A 22882-nucleotide genomic window follows, 5' to 3' on the forward strand; every position below is an offset into this window, starting at 1 on the left:
TTGTAATCATATGACATTTTATAAGCATAGCATCTACAGCTGAGATTCTTCCCTGTGTAAGGAAATGAAAGTGGACACATGAATCAGAAATAGCCACTACCACAATCCTCAAAATAACTTACTTGTTATAATTCTCAATTAACATAATTTGATTGGAGAGCCAGCAGCATGTGGATCATTTCTCTCTCTTGTCTCAGTTATTGATTGAATGAAGCTCTTCAGCAAGGGACCATTTATTTAATATTTTTAAAGTCTAATTTATATTCATGGAGATGGTCTGACTTTAAAGAAAAATTAATTCATGCCAGTATATAACCTTGCCCTTTACACAGAAAAAAATCCCTTCATGTTAGGCCACAGACAGACTTAGCGGTGTTTATCTGCTCTTCAGTTTTGTAAGTTCATGCGTGGATATTTTATATTTGCCTAATACATTGACCTTTAACTACTGTGAATAAGAATATGAGAAGAATTCTATAGAGTCAAACTTCAGAGCAGTGATGCTCAGCATTTCTTTTACATGGGACTGCAGAATCCACCCATGGTTTCTTATCAGAATTCACCAAAATCTTGAAGGTCAAATATGGTGACAGTGGACTGTGGTCAACATAACAATCTATAGGTGTAGTTTGGGAGAGGGTTAAGAAGTGAGGAGGGTTAGGTGCTAAATTGTGGGACTCTAGTGATGCTGATGCTGGATAGGAAGGCTTCATAGGTGGGGGTACTTCAAATTCCTTTCCCCACCCGTCAGACAGCACCCAGCTTCATTGGTTCCACAGCCTTGTGAAGTGCTACTTCCCTTTCCCCTAAGCAGAGCATTGTGGGGTTGAGGGAACTGTCTGGTGAAGTATTGCATTATAATTGTGTTACGGTTGGAAGGAGCAAAGTGGCAGCTGTAGGGCATGACATTTATGACAGGTAGTTTAGTTATAAATTGTGAAAAACTGAAATTTCAATATTTATAGATTAGTAGACAATATTAATCTTATACAAATAGTGTTAATCCAATAAAAAGTAATGTATTTTCATTAATCAGGGCACTTCTAATTATTTTAGAACACACTGGTGTGTCAGAAATTGTCTAGCTACTATTCCAGGACTTGTTTTATTAAATATTTTATTGTGTACTAATATCTACACTCTAATTGTCACATACTTCCTTATCCTAAAGTGGGTACTATTGGAACATAATTGAAGATTCTTCACTGTGAAGATTATGTAGTATGGCATAGAGAGCCCTTTGTATTTAAAATGCATGGTTTCCCTAGATCTCTAAGAGATACAATGGCATTTCCTAAATGCTATCTTCAAAAACACCTAGTAAAAAAAGACTAAAGTAAACACTTGCTATTAAAGTTACAATAATTCATTGTATTCAGTATTACAGCATGGTGACAACCAGCTAGACATAGTGTTTCCAAAACATTTAACCTTTAAAAGCAGTAAATCAAATAGATGAATTTAGGATCAGTACTTAACAGATAAATGCAAATATTCACATAGAAAGTGAAGCCCAAAGGCTAATGGAGTCATAGATAAAATGATGGCCTTACTCCTTTGAGATGACACTTCCTGCCCAACCTAATTACCTAATAAAGAAGTTAAATAGACATGGCTCCTTTAGATCTCCTTTCAACTAGTAACTGCATCCTGAGGATAACATGACTAATCATTTGGAAGCAATTAATCCTATTAAATATATTGTGACAAACTAGCAGGAATTTGCAAGACAATGGAAAATGCCAGCAGGACTGACTCAACTCACAACAGGATTTTTCAAACTTCTTTTTTATAGACTGGAACCATATGTTGACAGAGAAATTGTTTTAAAGACTCCCTGCTTCCTGTCTGTGATTGTGTGCATGCTCCGTGATCATAGAACCCCTTGTGGTAACTAAAGCAGTCATCAGAGGATAGCCATGTTAGTCTGTTTTAGCAAAAACAAGGAGGCCCGTGGAACTTTAAAGACTAACATATTTATTAGGATATCAGAGCATAAGCTTTTGTGAGCTACAATTTACTTCCTCAGATGCTGAAGTTTCTGTCTTACTTTTTCTCTTAAGCATCTGAGGAAGTGAGTTGTAGCTCACAATAACTTATGCTCTAATAATACCCTGTAAATTTTGTTAGCCTTTAAAGTGCCACCGGACTCTTTGTTTTTAAAGCAAGTATGCATGACACCATTAAGTGCTTCAAAAACTGGAGTTTAGGAACTTCTTTTCTGGAGTTTATAATACCTGGAACTGTTCTAGGGCTTCTCTGGAAACAATTTCCATATAAAAATAAACGTAAAAAACAACAAATGGTCTGGTAGCACTTTATAAACTAACAAAACATGTAGATGGTATCATGAGCTTTCATGGGCATAGCCCACTCCGGTCATCTGAAGAAGTGGGCTGTGCCCACGAAAGCTCATGATACGATCTACGTGTTTTGTTAGTATATAAAATTAAGGTGACCAGAATTTGAAAATGTGTGAGGAGGACACTGAGTTGACAAAAAAACCATAATTGTATATTAGGGTTGCCAGATGGTCTCCCCAAAAATACCGGACAGCTGGTATTTTTTGGTCGAGCAAAAAAAAAAGGAACGTGGGATTTTTTTTTTTTGGCAAAGTAGGACAAGAAGGACAATTTTTTTCAAAGGAGGACAAAAGGAGGACATAATTATTGGGGAGGACAAGCCCCTCAAAAGGAGGACTGTCCTCCACAAAGGAGGATGTCTGGTCACCGTAATAAAATGCTACCAGACCATTTGTTGTTTTTAAGTTTATCCTGTACAGACTAACTCGTCTACCCCTTGAAGCATATAAAAATAGTACATTGTATATGTGATTCTTTGAGAAAATTGATTAAACTTCTTTTTAATCTTTAAAAAGGTTTTATCATCTCTGTAGTTATAAAATTTTAACTGAACCAGACCAAGTGAATTCACTAAATGTATATTTTGCTTCAGGTTTTTTATGTCAAATCAATTTTAATTGCCTTAAATGTAATAGAACATAACACTTTCATATACTATATGGTATTTACTAAGGAAATGACTTTAGGATAGTTACTTTCTATCATAAGACTGATTCTCATAACTCATACTTGACTTGAGTCCCCAAATATTAGATTATGACAACAAAAGTTTACATATAAAAGTTTGTGAATACAGGATGACTGGAGTATCACACACTCTGAATTCAAACGTTTTTGTTGAGAAATCTGTATCTCAGTAGATCATTTCAGAGCTTGTCCCCTTCTCTAGCTGCTTTAGAGTCACTCCACCAGTGAAAAATAACTGGAAACCAGTGGATCCATCTAACTCTGGATATATAGCTAGAAGCAATTCAGGCAGCCAGAGCAGCTCATAATATCTGATGTATCTGTTTCACTGCAGTCCCCACCTGCCAGGATAGGGTATGTCTACACTACCACCCTAGTTCGAACTAGGGTGGTTAATGTAGGCAACCGAAGTTTCAAATGAAGCCCGGAATTTGAATTTCCTGGGCTTTATTTGCATCTTGCCAGGCGCCGCCATTTTTAAATGTCCGCTAGTTTGGACTCCGTGCCCACGGCTACACGCGGCACAGACTAGGTAGTTCGGATTAGGCTTCCTATTCCGAACTACCGGTACACCTCGTTCCACTAGGTAGTGTAGACATACCCATAGATATTAAGGCTGAAAAACTCACATGTATCCAATTAGTTCTCAGGTATGCAGTGCCTCACACATCTGATATTAGCCCTGGGTCAGAACTAAATCCAAAATCCCAGGCCACTTTTGTTACATCTGGACTATAATATTACCCCACCCAAAGTATAAGCCATGCTTCCAGAAATGATGAGGCTGATTTAAAATAATGAGACTTTAAAAATGATGATTTGGTTTTCTTTTGATTTAGCTTGGGGTTTCTGCAGCAGTGAAAGTAACTTAAAATTTCTCACATGCACTGTCCTATTTCAACCCGAGTCTTTGCCAGCTTTTTAAATATCTCTCTGCTGGCTTTTGCTGCAGCTCAGCCAGCACTTGTGGAAGCTGAGCATCTGGACACACCCGCTTACTTTTGCCTTTGGCCTTTGGTTACATTTTTGTTTACACTGTTATCTGCAACCGTTAGAGCTAAAATTTTACATCTTTTTAAAAGAAAACTGGGAGTCTCACAGTCACTTGATTGTAGGTGTAAAGAAATCAAACAGTGTGATTAGGATTTGTGATTCTATTTTAACCTGAGCTAATTCCTTGCGTAAAGTTTGTAATAAAGTTGTAAATGGTGATCTGGACACTTCACAGATGTTTGTTCCACATACACAAATGTTTGTGATTTACCTCAGAACTTAGCATTGGCAATTAATAATTGGCTGACTTCTTGGGTAAATCACAAATATTTGTGCCCTGAGTATCTGGAGTAACATTTACTATTGTTCAGAAGCTTCAGAGGGTAGCCAAGTTAGTCTGTACAAGATAAACTTAAAAACAACAAATGGTCTGGTAGCACTTTATAGACTAACAAAACATGTAGATTTTATCATGAACTTTCATGGGCACAGCCCACTTCTTCAGATGACTGGAGTTTTTTATTATTTACTAATGTGCTAAAGTTAATTGACAATTATTTAGTTCAGGTTAAAGGAGGACCAACAATCTCTTATCTCGCTATAACCACTATTCCTGTATTCATACCCTACAGACTACTGCAATAATATGACTACAAACTGTTATGAAAGCTAATAACACTCTAATTACTAATACTGTTGTAAAATGTATGTGTTAACATTGTATGTGAAGTTATGAATTCCCTTTGTACGGTATTCTTAAAACTTGGTACAGACCAGGAAATCCCGCTCTGGTAAAGCTGATAAACAAGTCTTTCCTAGACAAAGAAATGTGGGTTCATTTCAGTTTACATATTAGTAATACACAAAGCAATCAGGATAAAACAGCCTCAGTTATCCTTACTCTGACTCTGAACATCAGAGACAATATTATCAAGGCTCTTGAACCACAGAGAGACACAGGAGATTGAAACACTAAGAGGCCTTCCTAAATTACAAGATCATGGGTGGCTGCCAACTGTTGACTTGGCCTGCTGGGGAGGCTAGGCCCTGGCTCCTCCCCTTGTTCCTGATGCCCCACCCATCCCATCTGCTTCCCCTTTTACCCATCCCTGCCCCACAGGAGTGAAAAGTACCCCCCACCATGGCCCTTCATCCTTGAGGCCCCTACTGATTTAAAATAATGATGGGGAGGGGGGAAACCCAACTCTAGTGTACTGCTGCCTCGGCACCCGCAGCCCTTGGGTGGTGTGGCCCGTCCTGTACCGGTACTTGGGCAGCATAGTTGCTGTGCCTGTCTGAGCAGCATGGTCACTGAGCCCAGGGCTTTGAGTGGCTCCCAGTCCTGGTACTCTGGCAGCCAGCCCTAGAGCACTGGGCAAGCAATGTGGATCAGCACTAGACACCTGGGCTATGTATACACTGGCACGATCTTGCGCCAGAGATATGCAAATGAGACTAAGCGTGGAATATCGCCGAGCCTCATTTGCATACCTAATGAGCCACCATTTTTGCACAAGAGGCTCTTGCTCTAGAAGGAGCTGTCTACACTCCCCCTTCTTGCGCAAGAAAAACCCTATTGCGTAATGCCACTACAGATTATTTTCAGGAATAACGGCATTGCGCAAGAGGGTTTTTCTTGCGCAAGAAGGGGCAGCGTAGACAGCTACATCTAGCGCAAGAGCCTCTTCCGCAAAAATGGTGGCTCATTAGGTATGCAAATGAGGCTCAGTGATATTCCACACTTAGCCTCATTTGCATATCTCTGGCACAAGATTGCACCAGTGTAGACATAGCCCTGGAGCCCCTACGGGAGGCACACTTGCCTGTGGGCAGGGCCACAGTACACTGTTTGGTGAAGCACAGCCTCTATCTGTCTAGGATACTCACCAGCCATGTATATAACTAAAGCAACTCCTTGGGGTATACATACTGAGACAGAAAGACTCCATATTTATCCTTCACCTTAGGTATCAAAAGAAACCAAGTAATTTGATCTCTGTGCCAAGTCCTAGCCAGACTGGTCAATAAAAGCTGGAAAGGAGACTATGGGTGAAAAAAAATAATTAGGTTATAGGCTTTTAGATTAATATTTGCACTTTACTTTTGTAACAATCTACGTCTTTTTCTTTTTCTTGGTATCACTTAATCTATGCTCTTTTAATAAACTTTCTCTGCTTTCATTATAAGTCACTGTTCTGAGAAAGTTCAGTAAAGTATGTACTTCTAGAAATCTAACAGGTTGAAATGCTTTACTATCTCTATAAAGGGCTTGGTCCTAGCAATAGGATGATTTGGGGGCAAATTCAGGGCTGGAAAAGTGCTCATTAAGCATGCATGAAATAACCAGGCTGAGCAAAACCAGGATGAGGCTTGTGGGCTGCTCACGTGCAGGCTGTTGGGGTCAGAGTTCTGGATCCAAGCTGCATAGCTAGAAGACATCAAGCCAGTGTTACAAGACAGACAAACATACTGTGTCCACTCTCATCCATTGTGTCAAGGAGTGGCAGACATCAAGGAAATGCCAAAAGACCTGTGAACCCTAGCACATTATCCTCATGTTGTCGTTTTTATTGCTAGCCTCACCCACCCATACATACTTAAAGTCTGTAGGTCCAGATCCTCAGGTGATGTAAATTAAAACTATGGCAATTTATAGAAGCTGATTTACAGGGTCCAGATCTTAAGATTCTGGGGAGGGGAGTCATTTAAACTGAACAACTCCATTAAAATACATTAGCCTTTGAAAAATGTATTTCCTTATTAGAGAGAGAAATAAACTTCTACACAGTTTAGTTTAGCAGTTTAATTTTCTAAAGTGATAAATTTTGTTCCAGATTACTATTGTTATCTTAATGAGGACTGATTGTAATCTAGTTAGCAGCTGTTTAATTGCTAACATGTGGCTCTGGCTTAAACTAAAGCCATTTGAGCACATGCCTCAGCCTGGCACACATCTGACATGGATTAAGACTGTGGAAATGCAGCTTGCTGCTACTATCTGTGCTGAAATCCCAGGACCATGCTCCTTATTTCCTATGTGTTTGCTTATCCCAAAACAGATTTTTTAATTTATTTTGCTTTTCAAAATTATAGTTTTCTCATCAACTGCTCATGTCATCACTTTCTTTGTTTAATTCTCCAGTGTCTCATCCACTGAGATCTTTCTTCACAAAACCAAACTACATATATAGGAAAAGTTTCAGAGGCATAGCAGTGTTAGTCTGTAACACTCCTGCAGCGCCTTCCAGACTAACAAAAAATGTAGATGGTATCATGAGCTTTCATGGGCACAACCCACTTCTTCAGATGAATGGAGTTAAGGGGTCCAGTTTCCAAATAAATAGCAGGGAAAGAGAGGGGATGGGAGGAAAGAAGGGAAAAAAGGGGAGAAATGTCAATTAAGGTGTCTATGCTAAATGAAGCTGATAGAGTGGGTATTAACTGCTCTTAAGTACGATGTGCTTCGTTGCTAATGTCATTAGGATGTGAAATGTAGCAGGCCATCCACACAAGGTCTTTGTTTAGACCTCCGTTGCTGATATCAAACTGGTAAATGAAATTAAATTCTGCAGCCTTCCTTTCAAGCTGTTTTTTTTTTAAATTGACTTGCAATGATACGTCAACTTTGATATCCCTTAATGAGTGTCGGGGCAAGTTAAAATGTTCCCCAATAGGTTTCTGTGTTACCTTTTTGAATTTCTGATTTGTGTCCATTAATCCTTTGTTGCAGAGACCGTTCAGTTTGGCCAATATACATGGCAGAGGGGCATTGCTGGTACTTGATGGCATAGATCACATTAGTGGATGTGCAGTTATATGAGCCTCCAATGCAAAATCATGCCAGACTAGATGCAGCCTGTGGGTTTTATGTTCTGAATCATCCTAACTCCCATTTTAAGTTGCCTGAAAGAAGTTTAAATACTTGTGAGGTGATGCCATTGAAATGTATGAAAACATTCAAGTAGTTCTGTTAGCAAATATAGAATAAACCTTTCATGACATGGTTGCAGTCTTGGTCATGTAAATGCCAGTAAAGTGTAAAGAACAGTAAATAAACTATAAAAATGAAATGATACTTCAAGGAGAGAGTGTTTAAAATTACTAAAATAATAAGAATTGTAAAAATAAATTAAAACAAGTAAGTTACCTCACTGAACACAACCATATTCTTTTCTTATATGCAACCTGGATTCTGTAGCACTTGCAATTTGATTTGAATTCTCCTGTTGATTTTTAGTAGGACCAGAAATGGGTTACTGAAGACTTTTATTCATATTCAGAATCTTATAAGACTCTGAATGTGCTATTGGACATTGCTGAAGCAGGGAAACCTCACAGGCTCTGATCCAGAGGCCTCTTTTTCATTGGCCCAGTGCTTGGTATAGTACTCTAGAGCTCTCAGTATGCCCTTGGATTGTTGCCTGTAAGTATGGTGGTGAACCAAAATTAGGGACACGTTAAGCCATGCCCCTGTCCCTGATTAGCCACTCTTCCTCAAGCCCCACTCTGATCTGTAGCTACTCCTCCCCACCCCCTCACCTAACACCTCCCTCTACCCACTTGCCCTGCCTCTCTCCTCTCTCCTCTGGTGCCTGTCCCTCCCCTCCAGTGTCTGTCCTTCTGCTTCACCTCCACAATTCGCTGGCATCTGCACCTTCCCTTCCCCTGCAGCTTCCTGGCACCTTCCTCTTCCCTCACTGCCCATGCCCTCCTTGTCCTCTTTCTCCCTGGTGCCCACCCCCTCACCATCTTTTGCCTCAGTTCTCCTCACGCCCCTCTGTGCCCTCACACATGACTTGCTCCATCCCCTGCCTTCCTCATGCTCACCCCTCCTTTCAACCTCTCTTCTCCTGGCACCCACTCCTTTCCTCTCCTCTTCCTCCCTCTTGCCCCCATTGTACCTCCCCTCTTCCAGCATCTCTCTGCCCTCTCCCTTCTCCCACCCCACTGACACCTTCGCTCCTGTCCCCATTCCTGCCCTTTTCCTCATTGTCTCCTGTTGGCTCCCTAGCATTTGTCTCTCCTTCAGCCTGCCTCTTGGTGTTTGCCCCTTTCTTCTCCTGTTCTGCCCCCCCCCCCCCAGCACAAGCCCCTTCCTCTATTCATCCCCATCTCCCCCTTAGTTCTCCCCCTGCCACTTCCCTCACCTTCTGCCTTCCACATAGAAAGCAGTTTGCGGAGCTGGAGCCAGGCTATAGCAGTATTTTTTTCTGCGATCCCAGCCCCAGTTGCTCCCAGGTTGGGACCTTGTGCCAGGATTGGAGCAGAGGCCACCTATGATGCTATTTTTAGTACCACAGTCCAGGTCTCTGCGGGCCTCCCCGGCTCCAGCTGGAGTCAAGAGGCAGCCACTCAAGGCCCATTCTGGTGAGGTTACCCCACCTGGAACATGGGGGAAGGGAGGCGATGGGGAGAGGGAGGAGCCGCACACCACCAGAAGCTGGCCCGGCTGCCTTACATGCCCTGCTAGGGGGAAGGGAGAGGAGGCTGCTGCGCTATGCGAAGAGCAATGGGATGGCATGGCACTTCTTCCTGCAAGCCGGTGACCCCATCAGGTAGTGAAATGTCCAGCAGAGCTTTCCAAGACATTTCACTACTTAATGGGGCACTGGGAAAGAGTGTTTAAATCCAGGACATATGGTCAGCATAACTATAAGAGTTATTATGTCAGTCAGAAATCATGGGAACATAACAGTATCCTCTCTCTCTCGATTCATGCTACATCTTAAACGCCTTTAAAAAAGTATTTTCTGTTTTTAATTATATTGTATTATGGTCTGCTATAATAAATTAATAATTTTTTTTGCCAAGTATGGAAAATGCCATGATTTTGCAAAGCTGCACGTAAGGGATAGTACTCAAAAATAATTATTTGTCCACAGTAACATTTCTGCTCGGAAGTAGTATAAAGAGGACAAGAGATGTGAAATTTAGCTCTCTATGTAATATATTAAAAGTGTTGATTGCAAATAACTCATTGTAACCAATGAAACAAGTCTGTCACATGTGTTGTTCAAAAGAATTAAGAATTCTGCAGACAGAATGAAAAAAGTTAATTAGCAATCACAAGCTTTGAAGTAATATACATGGTCAAACCTAAGCTTCCCCCTTTTCCAAGCTAATACCTTTCATACTTATTCCTACAGTTTTCATAAACTAAATTAATACTATAAGGATAATAACAATATATTTGTTATGTCTGCTGTTAGTGGAAACTTGAAGCAGCATTCATGTCCTTTGGATTGTTTTATGTTAAAAAGTAGAATAAAAGGCACATTGGTCATGTCAGAATCTAATCCACATTCCTTTCAAATGTATTTTTTTAATTGCCTTTTTTTCTTTTCTTTTAGGCTATGGACCCAGATGCTGCAGTAAATGGCCAGGTTCATTACAGTTTGGTAAACTTCAACAATGTTTTCCGCATCACATCAAATGGTAGCATTTACACAGCCGTTAAACTGAACAGAGAAACAAGGGACTACTATGAACTTACTGTAGAAGCAACAGATGGAGCTGTGGACCCCCGCCGTTCAACATTAACTCTGGCAGTCAAGGTTCTGGATATTGATGACAACAGCCCTATGTTCACCAATGCCTCCTACACTGTTTCTGTTCCAGAAAATCTACCCCCTGGCACAGTCTTCCTGCGAATAGAGGTAAAGCACTACGGATCAAAGAAAATGTTTTGTTAATCTTATTGCATGAGGCTGTTGTCCTTTAACTGGTTGCCAATAAAACCAAAATCAGGGTATGTCTACACTACCCCGCTAGTTCGAACTAGCGGGGTAATGTATGCATACCGAACATGCAAATGAAGCCCGGGATTTGAATTTCCCGGGCTTTATTTGCATAAGCCAGCCGGCGCCATTTTTAAATGCCGGCTTGTTCGAACCCCGTGCCGCGTCATACCCTAAGAGATTAAATATTGGGGAGGGGAAGAAATGATACTCAAACCTCCTTATCATTTATTTCCCTTTACGAAAGTGTTATATCTGGCATAGGACAGGCAAGTGAAAGGTATTAGTAGTATAGAACTTTCATTTCTGGAAATTAATGCAAGCAGTGATGGAAAATCAAAATAGGAGCACTATTGAAATATTTTACAATGTGTAATTTTTTTAAAATGTCAGTTACATTTCTAAAGGACATTTGTATTTTCCAGTGAGGCTCATTATATTGACATTGGCGGTTTACTTTAGCTCCAAAGAGTTCAAATGTGCTTCCAAAGTTTTAATCTAAATCTCTTAATTAGACAAGTACAACATATCTTAAAAGCAGCATTTGTTGATCAGCAGAAATGCTTATAATAAAAAGTCGTTTTCCTCAAGCCTGCTGGAAATATATCTTCTTAAAACAAAATTAACAATTAAAATTATGAAAAATATGAATTACACTGAAGAAATCAAATGTTCTTAATAGTGTCAAATAAATCAAATGTATGCCCTGTAAAATTTGTGAGCTGGTGTTTTTCTTTGTGATTCAGTAGTTTATTATAAATTCTCTTTTGCTGCAGGCAAAGGATGTTGACATTGGTTCAAATGTTACCTATCGGATACGAACACAGGAAGCACGGCAGTTTTTTTCACTGAACAAGTTTACAGGAGAATTATCACTTTTAAAATCCTTGGATTATGAGTCATTCTCTGGTACTGAGGCAACCTTTACCTTTCTAGTGGAAGCTTTTGATAGTGGTGGAACTATGCCTCCAGGACTTGCAACTGTGACAGTGAGAGTAAAGGTAAGAGTAAAGTTTTGCAGTTGATCACATTATTTTCTCTAATATGCAATACCTCAGTAACTTCTAGAGGTGTTCCAACAGGATGGAGGAGCACAGTAGCAATATCTTTGTTTCTTTGTAGTTTGTCCTATCCCTCACTTCCAATTTATGTAAAGCTGTTGCCTTTTTATAGCAGTAACTTGTTCCCATTTAAAATGTACAGTGTATAACTATTGTAATTTGCTTTGCAATTGCATGCAATTATAGTTATGTGTGTACTCATAGATTTATTACTTACAGGAACAGATTTGAGAATACTTCATAAATGAGTAAACATTTAATTCTTTATGAGCCCCAAAAGGCTGGAATAAATACTTAATGGGATTTTTTGAAAAAATGACACCATCACATCTCCGTTTACAGTCCCATAAATTGTAATTTTATTAACCATTCTTATGCATTAAGTGCTGATGCTGCACACTACTACTTACATTTCAATTTCTGCTGAATAAAGGCACAACTTTAGAAAGAAATTAGCTTATTTCATGCTTCTTTTAAAATATTCAGTCCTTTTGCTGCCAGTATCTGGCTGTGTGAACTTGAGCATTTAACTGTACCTTGCTTCTCTGTGCTTTTCTTTTCCCATCTGTAAAATGACAATAATGATATTCCAATTTCTAAAGTGCTTAAAGATCCACTGATGAAGTGGATTATAAGAGAGCTTCTTAATAAGAGCTGCTATTTATAATTTATTTTTCTATTAGTCATGATTTATCTGTTGTAATTATATTGTCAAGATTCCAACAAGGCTAGTGGGGACTCAGGTTGGAGAAGTGGCACATTTGAGTCTAGAAGCAGTGGAGGAGTTCATAATCAGGTTTCAGACCAGGGTTGATATCAAAGGTTGGTGTCCAAGGCAGGTTTCAGACTTGGGTTCAGGAGACAGAGTCCAATCCAAGTGGAGTTCAGAGCCAGAGAGCAAAAATAGTCATGGCAGCTTCAGAAGATAAATACCATTGCCTGAACACTTCATGGAATGCCTCTTGGACTGATGTAGAGTTGGGAGGCAATCAGGTGCCATGAGGCTGCTGCCCATCAGCCACTTTGAGGTGGGACTTTCTATGGGTTTGTGTCTAAATGGTGGACAGCCCTTGTTGGATGGCAGTATGGAATGTCGGCAGCCTGACAGTTCGGTAGGCGTGGTGTCTAGATATGTTTCTGAGAGGGCATTTTAGATTCCTTTATCAAGAGGCTGCTTCCTTGAGTTTTTATGACTATGGGTGAGCCTTTTTTTTGTGCCAAAAGCATCTTCTTCCTTCACTTTGTGTAGTTTGGCAGAATTTGGGTACTATGGAGTGGGGATTGGCCATCAGTGTTTTAATTCAGGAATAAAAGTTTGTATGTGGGAATCACATTGCAGTGTGATAAACTTTCAAGTCTGGAGACATGAGTCTAGATTGAATTGTGGCCATATATGAAATAAATATGTTGGTTTTAACCTAGTACATGGTGAATATTTATTTATCAATGTACCACAGTGTACATTGCTAAGCGGTTTTGAATCATTTACCTTTATTGTCTGTTTCTCTTTTGCTCTACTCAGAGTCCTAGAGCCAGAAAAAAATCGAGTATTAGTTTTGAGCATTGAAATGCACTGACAAGAAAAGCTTTTAACAATGCAGCTTTCCCACTCTATGCCATTTCTCTCTGACTTTCTGTACCTACAAGGTCACCAAAAACATGAACTACATTTTAGCTACTGTGATTCTTAACTGTTCTGCCAGTTTCCAAGTCAATGCACAGAAAGAACAAAAATGAAAACAGTTTTTAATATGACTGTTTGTGCCCCTTAAAAATAACAGATTTATTTGGACATAAGCTTTTGTGGGCTAGAGTCAACTTTTTCAAATGCATGAAGTAGAATTTTCAGTTGGCCAGGAATATATCTACACTTGCAAAGAAGAGAGTGTTATCTTACTGTGGGGGGGACCAGTGCTAATGAGGCCAATTCAATCAGGGTGAATGTGGCCCTTTCCCAACAGTTGAAAAGAAGGTGAGAATACCCAAAGGGGGGAAATTACTTTGTGTAGTGAGCTAGCCACTCCCAGTGTCCCTACAGACCCAGTCTGATAGTGTCAATTTTGCATATGAATTCCAGCTTTGCACTTTAAATCTACAGTCTATTTCTGAAGGGTTTTTTTTCTGACATATGGCAACTTTCAAGTCTGTTACTGAGTGTACAGTGAGCTTGAAGTGCTTTCCTAGTGGTTTTTGAATGTTACCATTCTTGATGTCTGATTTGTGTCCATTTATTCTTTTATATAGAGATAATCCAGATTGGGCAATGTACGCAACAAAGGGGCATTGCTGACATTATATCACATTAGTAGATTTGCAGGTGAATTATGGTATAGTTGATGTGATTAGGTTCTATAATGGTGTCAATAAGGTAGAACTGTGGATAGAGTTGGCAACTGGGTTTGTTGCAGGGATTGGTTGCTGTGTTAGTGTTTCTGTGATGTGTAGTTGGTGAGTATTTGTTTCAGGTTGAGGGGCTGTCTGTATTGGAGAAGCAGGACTGTCCTCTCTCCCAAGGTCTATGACAGCAAGGGATCATCATCTAGGCTAGGTTGTAGATCCTTAATGATGTGTTGGAAAGGTTTTAGCTAGGACTGTAGATAATGGCCTGTGGCATTCTGTTGCTTTGTTTGTTATGTCTGTCCAGTAGTAGGTGACTTCTGGGTATCCATTTGGCTCCGTCAATCTGTTTTTCACTTTCCCATTGTAGTTTTAAGAAAACTTGATAGAGATCCCTTAGGTCAGGGGTGGCCAACCTGTTAGAGACGAAGAGCCAAAATAGCAATGGATAGAGTGTGAAGAGCCACGTACCGAGGAGCAGTGGGGGGAGTTGTTGAGAAGGAAAAAAAAACACGCCGGGATGGTACACCATCCCAGGGCATACCATCACACACAAAAACCACTGGGAAGGGGTGAGAGGTGCAAGCTCTGGGAGGGAATTTGGGATTTCCAAAATGGATAGCTATATCCAAAATTGTTGCTTGTAGAAACTGCTTACTTAAAAAAAAAATCTGAATTTCCTTATAGGGTTGCAGAATTTCACATACCCATTACAAAATAGCAAATGAACTAGACTTGAACTTGAGACCACTTCATGAGCTTCACCATCTGAGGACTATCTAGGTGACCTCCATTATTGATACAAGTAGTCATTCCTGTGTTGTCCACCACATGTGAACTAACTAAAGTACCACACAAGTATATGTTCAGAGAGGAAGATTTTGCTGAGGACACACTTTCAATCATAGCTCCATATATCAAATCCTGGAACTCTAAGAATTTCATCTGCCTTGATGGAGTTCCTGCACTGAGAAGGAACAGTCACAGTTGGCAAACCCACCATGGGCAAGGGCAGTTGGCAGACTATGGAATGGATAGTGGTACTCAGAGCAAACACTACTTGTAAATGCATAGCAAGAACCACCCACTACATAGCTTTAGGAAAACACAGTAATATTTGGAGTCATATAGCTCCACAATAAGCTCTTGTAATTATGCTTGTGTCTGGCTATTCAAATCAAGTGGTACCTGCTTCTACTTCCACCTTGATGACACCAACTCTTTTGCCTCACTGTCAGCCGATGGTCAGGGCAGTGTTTGTGTGTGTGTTTCCGAGAAAAGGTTTAACGTCCGTGTCTTTACTGCTAGGACTGGGGTCCCGTCGCAGAGGGTAGCCAGCAGGCCAACAGATGCCCCTTTTTATAGGAAGAGCTTATTACACCTTAGATTTTAGCTGCTAGAACACAGGGTTCCTTCGGAGCGGGCAGCCAACGGACCTGTCACCTGGGAGTGACACAGATCCAAACGCTCAAGCTCTTCCTATGTCTGTCCCTTTATGACCGGCTGAAGTTCTTTTAAATTGTGCTTGGTTCTGTTACAGCAACTGAAGGAGTCAGGTTAAAAACTTAAACAGTTACAGGTTTATTAAAAAGACTTATAAAAGCATGTGGTTACAATGGCTATTGCTCTCTTTCTTAACTGTTAGCAAATACAGATTTTAAAAATAATTACAAAGAAAATAAAGATAGAAAATAGAAATAATGGTACCAAGTGGCAGCTTAATCTTTAAAGAGCTCTAACACTATGTATATATATACTTAAACAAAGGACCACATCCAGGTACAATTTTTACCCCTTTCTGTGCCTCTCGACTCTAGCATGTCAGGCCAGGGCCGGTCTCTCAATTCCTAGGAAAGACGAATACGAGGTGGGCGTCCCCTCTGGAACCTCGGGAGATCAAACACCTAACCCGACCAGCAGATAGATGGTAGATTGACACTCAGAGTAAATGTGCTGCTGGACCCATCTTTATACGCCCGGGGGCCCGTATCCTCTTTCTTATCTAAGAGGCTAAATTGTACTGGTCTGTTTTGTGATGCCAGTTTTTACAAGCAAGTTTCAAGTTAATTTACACTTGCAAGAGAGAGAACTAAATTGTGAGTACTAGACATTTTTTTACTGGGCGAGAGATTCCTCCTCCCGCGGATGGCTGTGTGTTCGTATCAATATGGGTTAAGTCAAGGGCACTCCTTGGCAGCCTCTTGGTCAGCAATTGGCGTATCTCTGTTTACAGCCATTCACGGTCACACATCCTGGGCCTTCTGCTCTGTGTGCCCTGCATTCTCCAGGCAAGCAAAAATGGATGTTACAAGGGGGGTTCCTGTCTGGCTACACTCACAGATATTATGTAGGACACAATAGGCATCTGTAACCAATGGGGTATTTTTCATTGAGATCTAATAGAATGAGTGAACATTGCCAAAATCCCTTTAACCTACCAAAACACATTTAACAGTCATTTTGCTCCTGCTGAACTATAGTTAAATCTTTCCTTGGTACAATGGATGAGGGCACCATTGTATACATTCCTTTGGAAGAGTTACCAAAGAGAGTAGTGATTCCCCTGGAATCACTGTTGGTGTTTAAGTGATAATGATATGGTATTCCGCAAATCAGGGAAGAATGGTCTTGCCTGCAGCTTTCTGAATAGTCCTGTGCTCTTAAGGAAATGAGCATCCTGAACCTTTCCTCACCACTCCACAATGAGATCAGTGAAGCATCCCTGGTAACCCACACATGCTTGCATAACCATAGAAAAGTATCCTGTTCTGTTGGGGTATGTCTACACAGCAAAGTTATTTTTGAATAATGGCTTTTATTCCAAAATAACTAGGCGAGCATCTACACAGCAATTCTGTTATTTTGAAATAATTTCAAAATAATGGAAGGCTTATTCCAACTTTTGTAAACCTCATTCTACGAAGAATAACACCTATTCTTAAATAGCTATTTTGAAATAAGGCGTATGTAGACACTCCACTGCTGCTATTTTGAAATAGCCCCTCAGCAGGGCCATTCTAAGTTATTCCTCCTGGGGCTCTAAATTGAGATAGCTCGTCTACATTAGGGAGGTCTGCCTCAGATTATTTTGTGGTTTCTCTGCAGTGTAGACATGCTATTTTGAAATAAGCTATTCCAGAAAAATCTCTTCTGGAATAGCTTATTCCGAAATAACTGTGCAGTGTACATGTACCCTTGATGTCCTTTGTGATAAAGTATGCTGGTGCCAGAAGAAAAATCTGTGTGTTGCCTGTTGCCAACCTCCTCCTCCCTATAGTTTGGGAGCTCCATAGCTGCACTTCTATCCACTGTATCCTATATACTGTCATTGAATCACAGTGATATGTGGCAGAAAACAATTAATGACACTTCATGCTTGTATGGCAACAGCCCCTAGTATGGATTTTCCAGCTCCAACATTATTTCCCACTGATCAGTAGCAATTTGGCATTGCAGACTTCTAGTATGTGATCAGCACTTGCTCCACCACTATCAGTGCGTCTTTCATGGTGATGTCACTGGCACTCTACCATCTGCAATTGGGCCAGGAACAGCAAAAACCTTCAGTTTGGGTCTGAATAAATTGCCATATCCCCTTTGTTGTGGTGCTTTCGGTGCTTCTGAAAATACAGAACAATCATCAAGTATTTGCAACATTCATGAGGAGAGGCCTGCATGGGCTCCAGGCTTCTGTCAAAGATGGCGGGCACAAAAAAAACTCCATGCAGGTTTGTGGAATCTTTAAAAATGATACAAAGTTGTGGGATATGGATAGCAGTATGGGAAGGAGGAAAATACATGCTGGTATTAGACTCCAAGGTCTCAAAGATCTCTGGGCAAGTAATTTCTATTTTTCATAATTAATAGAAAGAATTTCCTGAAAGATATGGTGCTGGATGGCAGTACATGACATACTGTTAGCTACCTGTGGTGTGCTGCACCTTTCATTAGCATGCAAGCAACCAAGCATGTATGTGTCCAAGTGATGTATGAACTTTGGAGGATTTATGCCGTTGTAACTTGTGCCAGTCAAAGTTTTCAATGTGTGCCAGAGAATCAGGTCACTCCATCCACCCTTCTCATTTGCCCAGCCTACCTATAAAAGATACTGAGCCCCTTCTGCACCTCTTGTTTCACTTTCTTAGGAGCTGATGGTACTCAACTCTTCTTAGGAGTCATTTCAGCATCTTGTTATAATGAGACAAAGGTTTCTAAGTTTCTGAAATATCAATTTGTTGAAACATTTTTTTTATTTTTGTTAGGTCTTTCTCATACTTCCAAAGGATCATTTTCTCTCCAGAGCCTAATGATTCTGTTCAACATTCTGTTCAATGGTATTTGTAGGCATAAGCTTGGGGTGTCCAAAACAGCTGAAGATCTGGTATAAATAATAAGATTTAGCTAGCTGCAGTTCACAGATTTTAATGCTTTATATCTGTGCAGGGGGGAAATTGCATAGAGTACTGAAGAATTATTGTAATGTGTGTTGTTTTTGGTGGTCTATAAAAGCTCCATGATTCAGACCAATTTAAAGAAAAAATTGCAAAACATTTTGCATGGTTGGATATTTTGTCTCATCTCCACATTTCTACTATGTTTACAGATTTATTTCTGCTTGTATATTTATTTTCCTTTCACAAACAAAATTGGCATAACATCAATGAAAACTATAACATTACAATCAAAATAGCTCTGTTTGCTACATTGTGCTCAGGCAATTGCTATTCTAAGCAGACTTTTTTAAGAATGATTTTCAATTGTTTTCACACAAGAAATTACTCCTCTGGTTACATATTTACATTAAGATACTAAACATACATTTACATGGTCCTGAATTTCCTCTCATTACAGAAGTATAAATCAGAAGTGACTACAGGCTGAACCTCTCTAGTCCAGCACTCCCTGGTCAGGCAACGTCTGTAGTCCACCATGATTTAGTTTAGCTGGATATCCACTTATTATGGATATGGCTAAGTTTTCCATAGCCCCATAAAGTTTGTTTACAGCCACCAGTCCCAGCTCTTAGTGTTCTGAGCTATTATTTAGCTTTAATTTACCTAAAATGGGTTATAAGATCCCAGTAAACTGTGGAAGTGTTGGTAATGCTGCTAGACAATATTGACCTCTGCGGGTTTTGCAAATTCTCTGGTTTGGCACAGGTCAGGTCCCAATGGTTCCAGACTAGAGAAGTTCAACCTGTACATTGAAATCCTTGGAATTGTACTTGTGTAAAACAAGTGTGAAACCATCTCACAAGAGGAGAAACCATCTCAATTACTATAGTAGCATAATTATATTAGCATAAACATCAAACAAACATAATTAAAAACTGGAACATTTAGGTCTAACAGAAATCCCTAGTTCTGCAACCTCTCCAAAACTAATGTGAAATTAAGCTATTATTGCTTTTTAAAGATAAATTCCAATGTGTGTTCTACTTAGTTTGGGGGCCCCATCAAAGCACAGGTAATTTAGTGCAATAGGAATCAGGACCTTTGTAAAGTTATTCACCTACCCTAGATAGTTTCCTACCACACCACATAGATCCTCTGACTTCTGCCATACAGATGAGTAAACATAACTAATACATAAACATCTGTACCAGCTAGAGGTGATTTTCAACTAAAGGCTTATTTCACCATTGCATTACTGCAGTTGTGAACGGAAGTAACTCCTAAGTTAAATCACATCGTTGTTGAACTGGAATAAAACAGTCAGGAAATAAGTCAGATTTTAGAGAAGAATTTAATTTTTTTTCCCTACAAGTTCTGAATGAAGGATGAATGTTATCATTTCTGAACCTAAAGGGGGAAACACCTTTAAAGATAGTATAGATACACTCAACAGCTAAACAGTCAATTTCAGTAGAAGAATGGAGATAGGTATTACTTTATATTTCCAGAATGTCTTTGTGATGTTTTTGACTCTTACCAAAAACAGGAAGTGGAGGAATTTAAAGAAATCTTTGAAAAAAACATGTGAAATTATGATACTATGTAAACATTTATTATATAGTCCTGGGAAAGTTCAGAAATCAGACAGTGCATACCAATGCAACGTCAGAACTTCAAATGATCAGACCCAATTGTAATGATTTCTCCTACTGTAAATCTAAGTCATATGGCAAGTATATTGGAAATGGCAAGTCGTATGGGAAGTACATTGGAATAATCATTTAACACTGCCAGCTATCTTATCATGCAGACATCATTGGGTGGTCTAAGTGGCTTTCAAATCAAACTGAACTTTTCTTAAAAAGTGCCTTCAATGTACGAAACACTTACTAAAATATTAAGCTAATCTTTCCCAGAGTATCATTACAAAAAGCATAATTGTATTCCATGTTATAATTCTGGCCATTTCATACAGTTCTGTACTTACAGGCAGAGATTTTAAGTGACATTCTGGCCCTTTTAGAAGTTTTGGCATTGACTCAGTGGGGAGAGGATTCATGTTTTGTATTTACAATGGTATCACATGGGTACAATGACTACAGGAGAGACATTCACCCCTTAAAAAGGGCAGCCACTGTACCGCTATCCCCTTCCCTGGGGTTTTATCAAGAAAGGCAGGTTGGAATTCCAGCTTAGGTTCCATATATAGCCTATGAGTGACAGTGAGCTGGAAGATGTATGAAATAGCATGTCTTTCACCTAGTCCTGGTAGTTGCTTATAGGTCTCTGGTAGCATGAGAGTTATGGACTGCTAATCATAGAATCATAGAGCTGGAGGAGACCTCAGGAGGTGATCAAGTCCAGTCCCCTGACCAAGGCAGGACCAATCCCAAATAAATCAACCCAGCCAGGGCTTTGTCAAGCCAAGACTTAAAAACGTCTAAGGATGGAGATTCCACCGCTTCCCTAGGTAACCCATTCCAGTGCTTCACCATCCGCCTAGTGGAAGAGTTTATCCTAATATCCAACCTAGACCTCTCCCACTGTAACTTGAGACCATTGCTCCTTGTTCTGTCATCTATCACTATTGTGAACAGCCTTTCTCCAGCCTCTTTGGAACCTCACTTCAGGAAGTAAAAGGCTGCTATCAAATCCAACCTCACTCTTCTCTTCTGCAGACTGAACAAACCCAAATCCCTTAGTCTCTCCTCACAGGTCATACGCTCCAGCCCCCTAATCATTTTAATCATCCTCCGCTGGACCCTCTCCAATACATCCACATCCTTCCTGTAGTTGGGGCCCAGAACTGGACACAATACTCTAGATGTGGCCTCACCAGAGCCGAATAAAGGGGAATAATCACTTCTCTGGATCTGTAGGCAATGCTCCTCTTAATTCAACCTAATATGCCATTAGCCATCTTGGCTACCAGAGCACCTTGTTGACTCATATCCAGCTTCTCGTCCACTGTAATCCCCAGGTCCTTTTCTGCAGAACTGCTACTTAGCCAGTCAATTCCCAGCCTATAACAATGCTTGGGATTCTTCTGTACCAAGTGTAGGACTCAGCACTTGTCCTTGTTGAACCTTATCAGATTTCTTTTGGCCCAATCCTCCAATTTGTCTAGGTCACTCTGGACCCTATCCCTGCCCTCCAGTGTACCTACCTCTCCCCCAGCTTAGTGTCATCTGCAAACTTGCTGAGGGTGCAATCCATCCCCTCATCCAGGTAATTAATAAAGATGTTGAACAAAACTGGTCCTAGAACCAATCCTTGGGGCACTCTACTAGAAACCAACTGCCAACGTGACATCGAGCCATTGATCGCTACTCACGGGGCCTGACCTTCTAGCCAGCTTTCTATCCATCTTATAGTCCATTTATCCAATCCATATTCCCTTAACTTGCTGGCAAGAATATTGTGGGAGACCATATCAAAAGCTTTGCTAAAGTCAAGGTATATCACATCCACTGACTTTCCCACATCCACAGAGTCAGTTACCTCATCACAGAAGCTAATAAGATTGGTCAGGCACGACTTGCCCTTTGTGAATCCATGCTGATTGTTCCTGATCACTTTCCCCTCTTCCAAGTTCTTCAAAATGGATTCCTTGAGGATCTCCTCCATGATTTTTCCGGGGACTGAGGTAAGACTATAGTTCCCTGGATTGTCCCTCTTCCCTTTTTTAAAGATGGGCACTACATTTTCCTTTTTCCAGTCATCCAGGATCTCTCCCGATCTCCACGACTTTTTAGAGATAATGGCCAAAGGCTCCTTAATGACATTTGCCAACTCTCTCAGTACCCTCGGATGCATTAAATCCGGATCCATGGATTTGTGTACGTTTAGCGTTTCTAAATAGTTCCTAACCTGTTCTTTCCCCAACAAGGGCTGTCCACCTTCTTCCAATATTCTGTTATCTAGTGCATTTGTCAGGGAGCTGATCTTGTCCGTGAATACAGAGGCAAAGAAAGCATTGAGTATTTCAGCTTTCCCCACATCATCTGTCACTAGGTTACCTCCTTCATCTAGTATGGTCCCCACACCCTCTCTGATTACCTTCTTCTTGTTAACATGCCTGTAGAAATCTTTCTTGTTATCCTTCACATCTTTTGCCAGTCGCAATTCCAATTGCTCTTTCGCCTTCCTGATAGCCCCCCCCCCCCCCCCCCCCGGCATTCTCATTTGTCCAAGTTTCCACTTTTTGTAAGCTTCCTTTTTGTGCTTAAGTTCACCAAGGATTTCCCCAGTAAGCCTATCCAGTCTCCTACCATATTTGCTTCTCTTGCTGCGCATCAGGATGGTTTCTT

The 22882-nt window shown here is 40.3% G+C and overlaps 1 protein-coding gene across 18 annotated transcripts in view; it reads left to right on the forward strand.

Moving 5' to 3' along the window:
• The window catches only part of PCDH15 (protocadherin related 15), a 1467631-nt gene that overhangs the window by 1203054 nt on the left and 241695 nt on the right, over positions 1-22882 (forward strand). For all 18 annotated transcript variants that reach the window (XM_075935032.1, XM_075935037.1, XM_075935036.1 and 15 more), the window contains 2 exons: positions 10394-10699; positions 11557-11781. In XM_075935032.1, the coding sequence (XP_075791147.1) occupies positions 10394-10699; positions 11557-11781 (531 nt within the window). The remainder of the gene's footprint in view (positions 1-10393; positions 10700-11556; positions 11782-22882) is intronic.

The sequence above is a fragment of the Pelodiscus sinensis genome, chromosome 8, assembly GCF_049634645.1.
Source record: "Pelodiscus sinensis isolate JC-2024 chromosome 8, ASM4963464v1, whole genome shotgun sequence".
NCBI classification, from domain to species: domain Eukaryota; kingdom Metazoa; phylum Chordata; order Testudines; family Trionychidae; genus Pelodiscus; species Pelodiscus sinensis.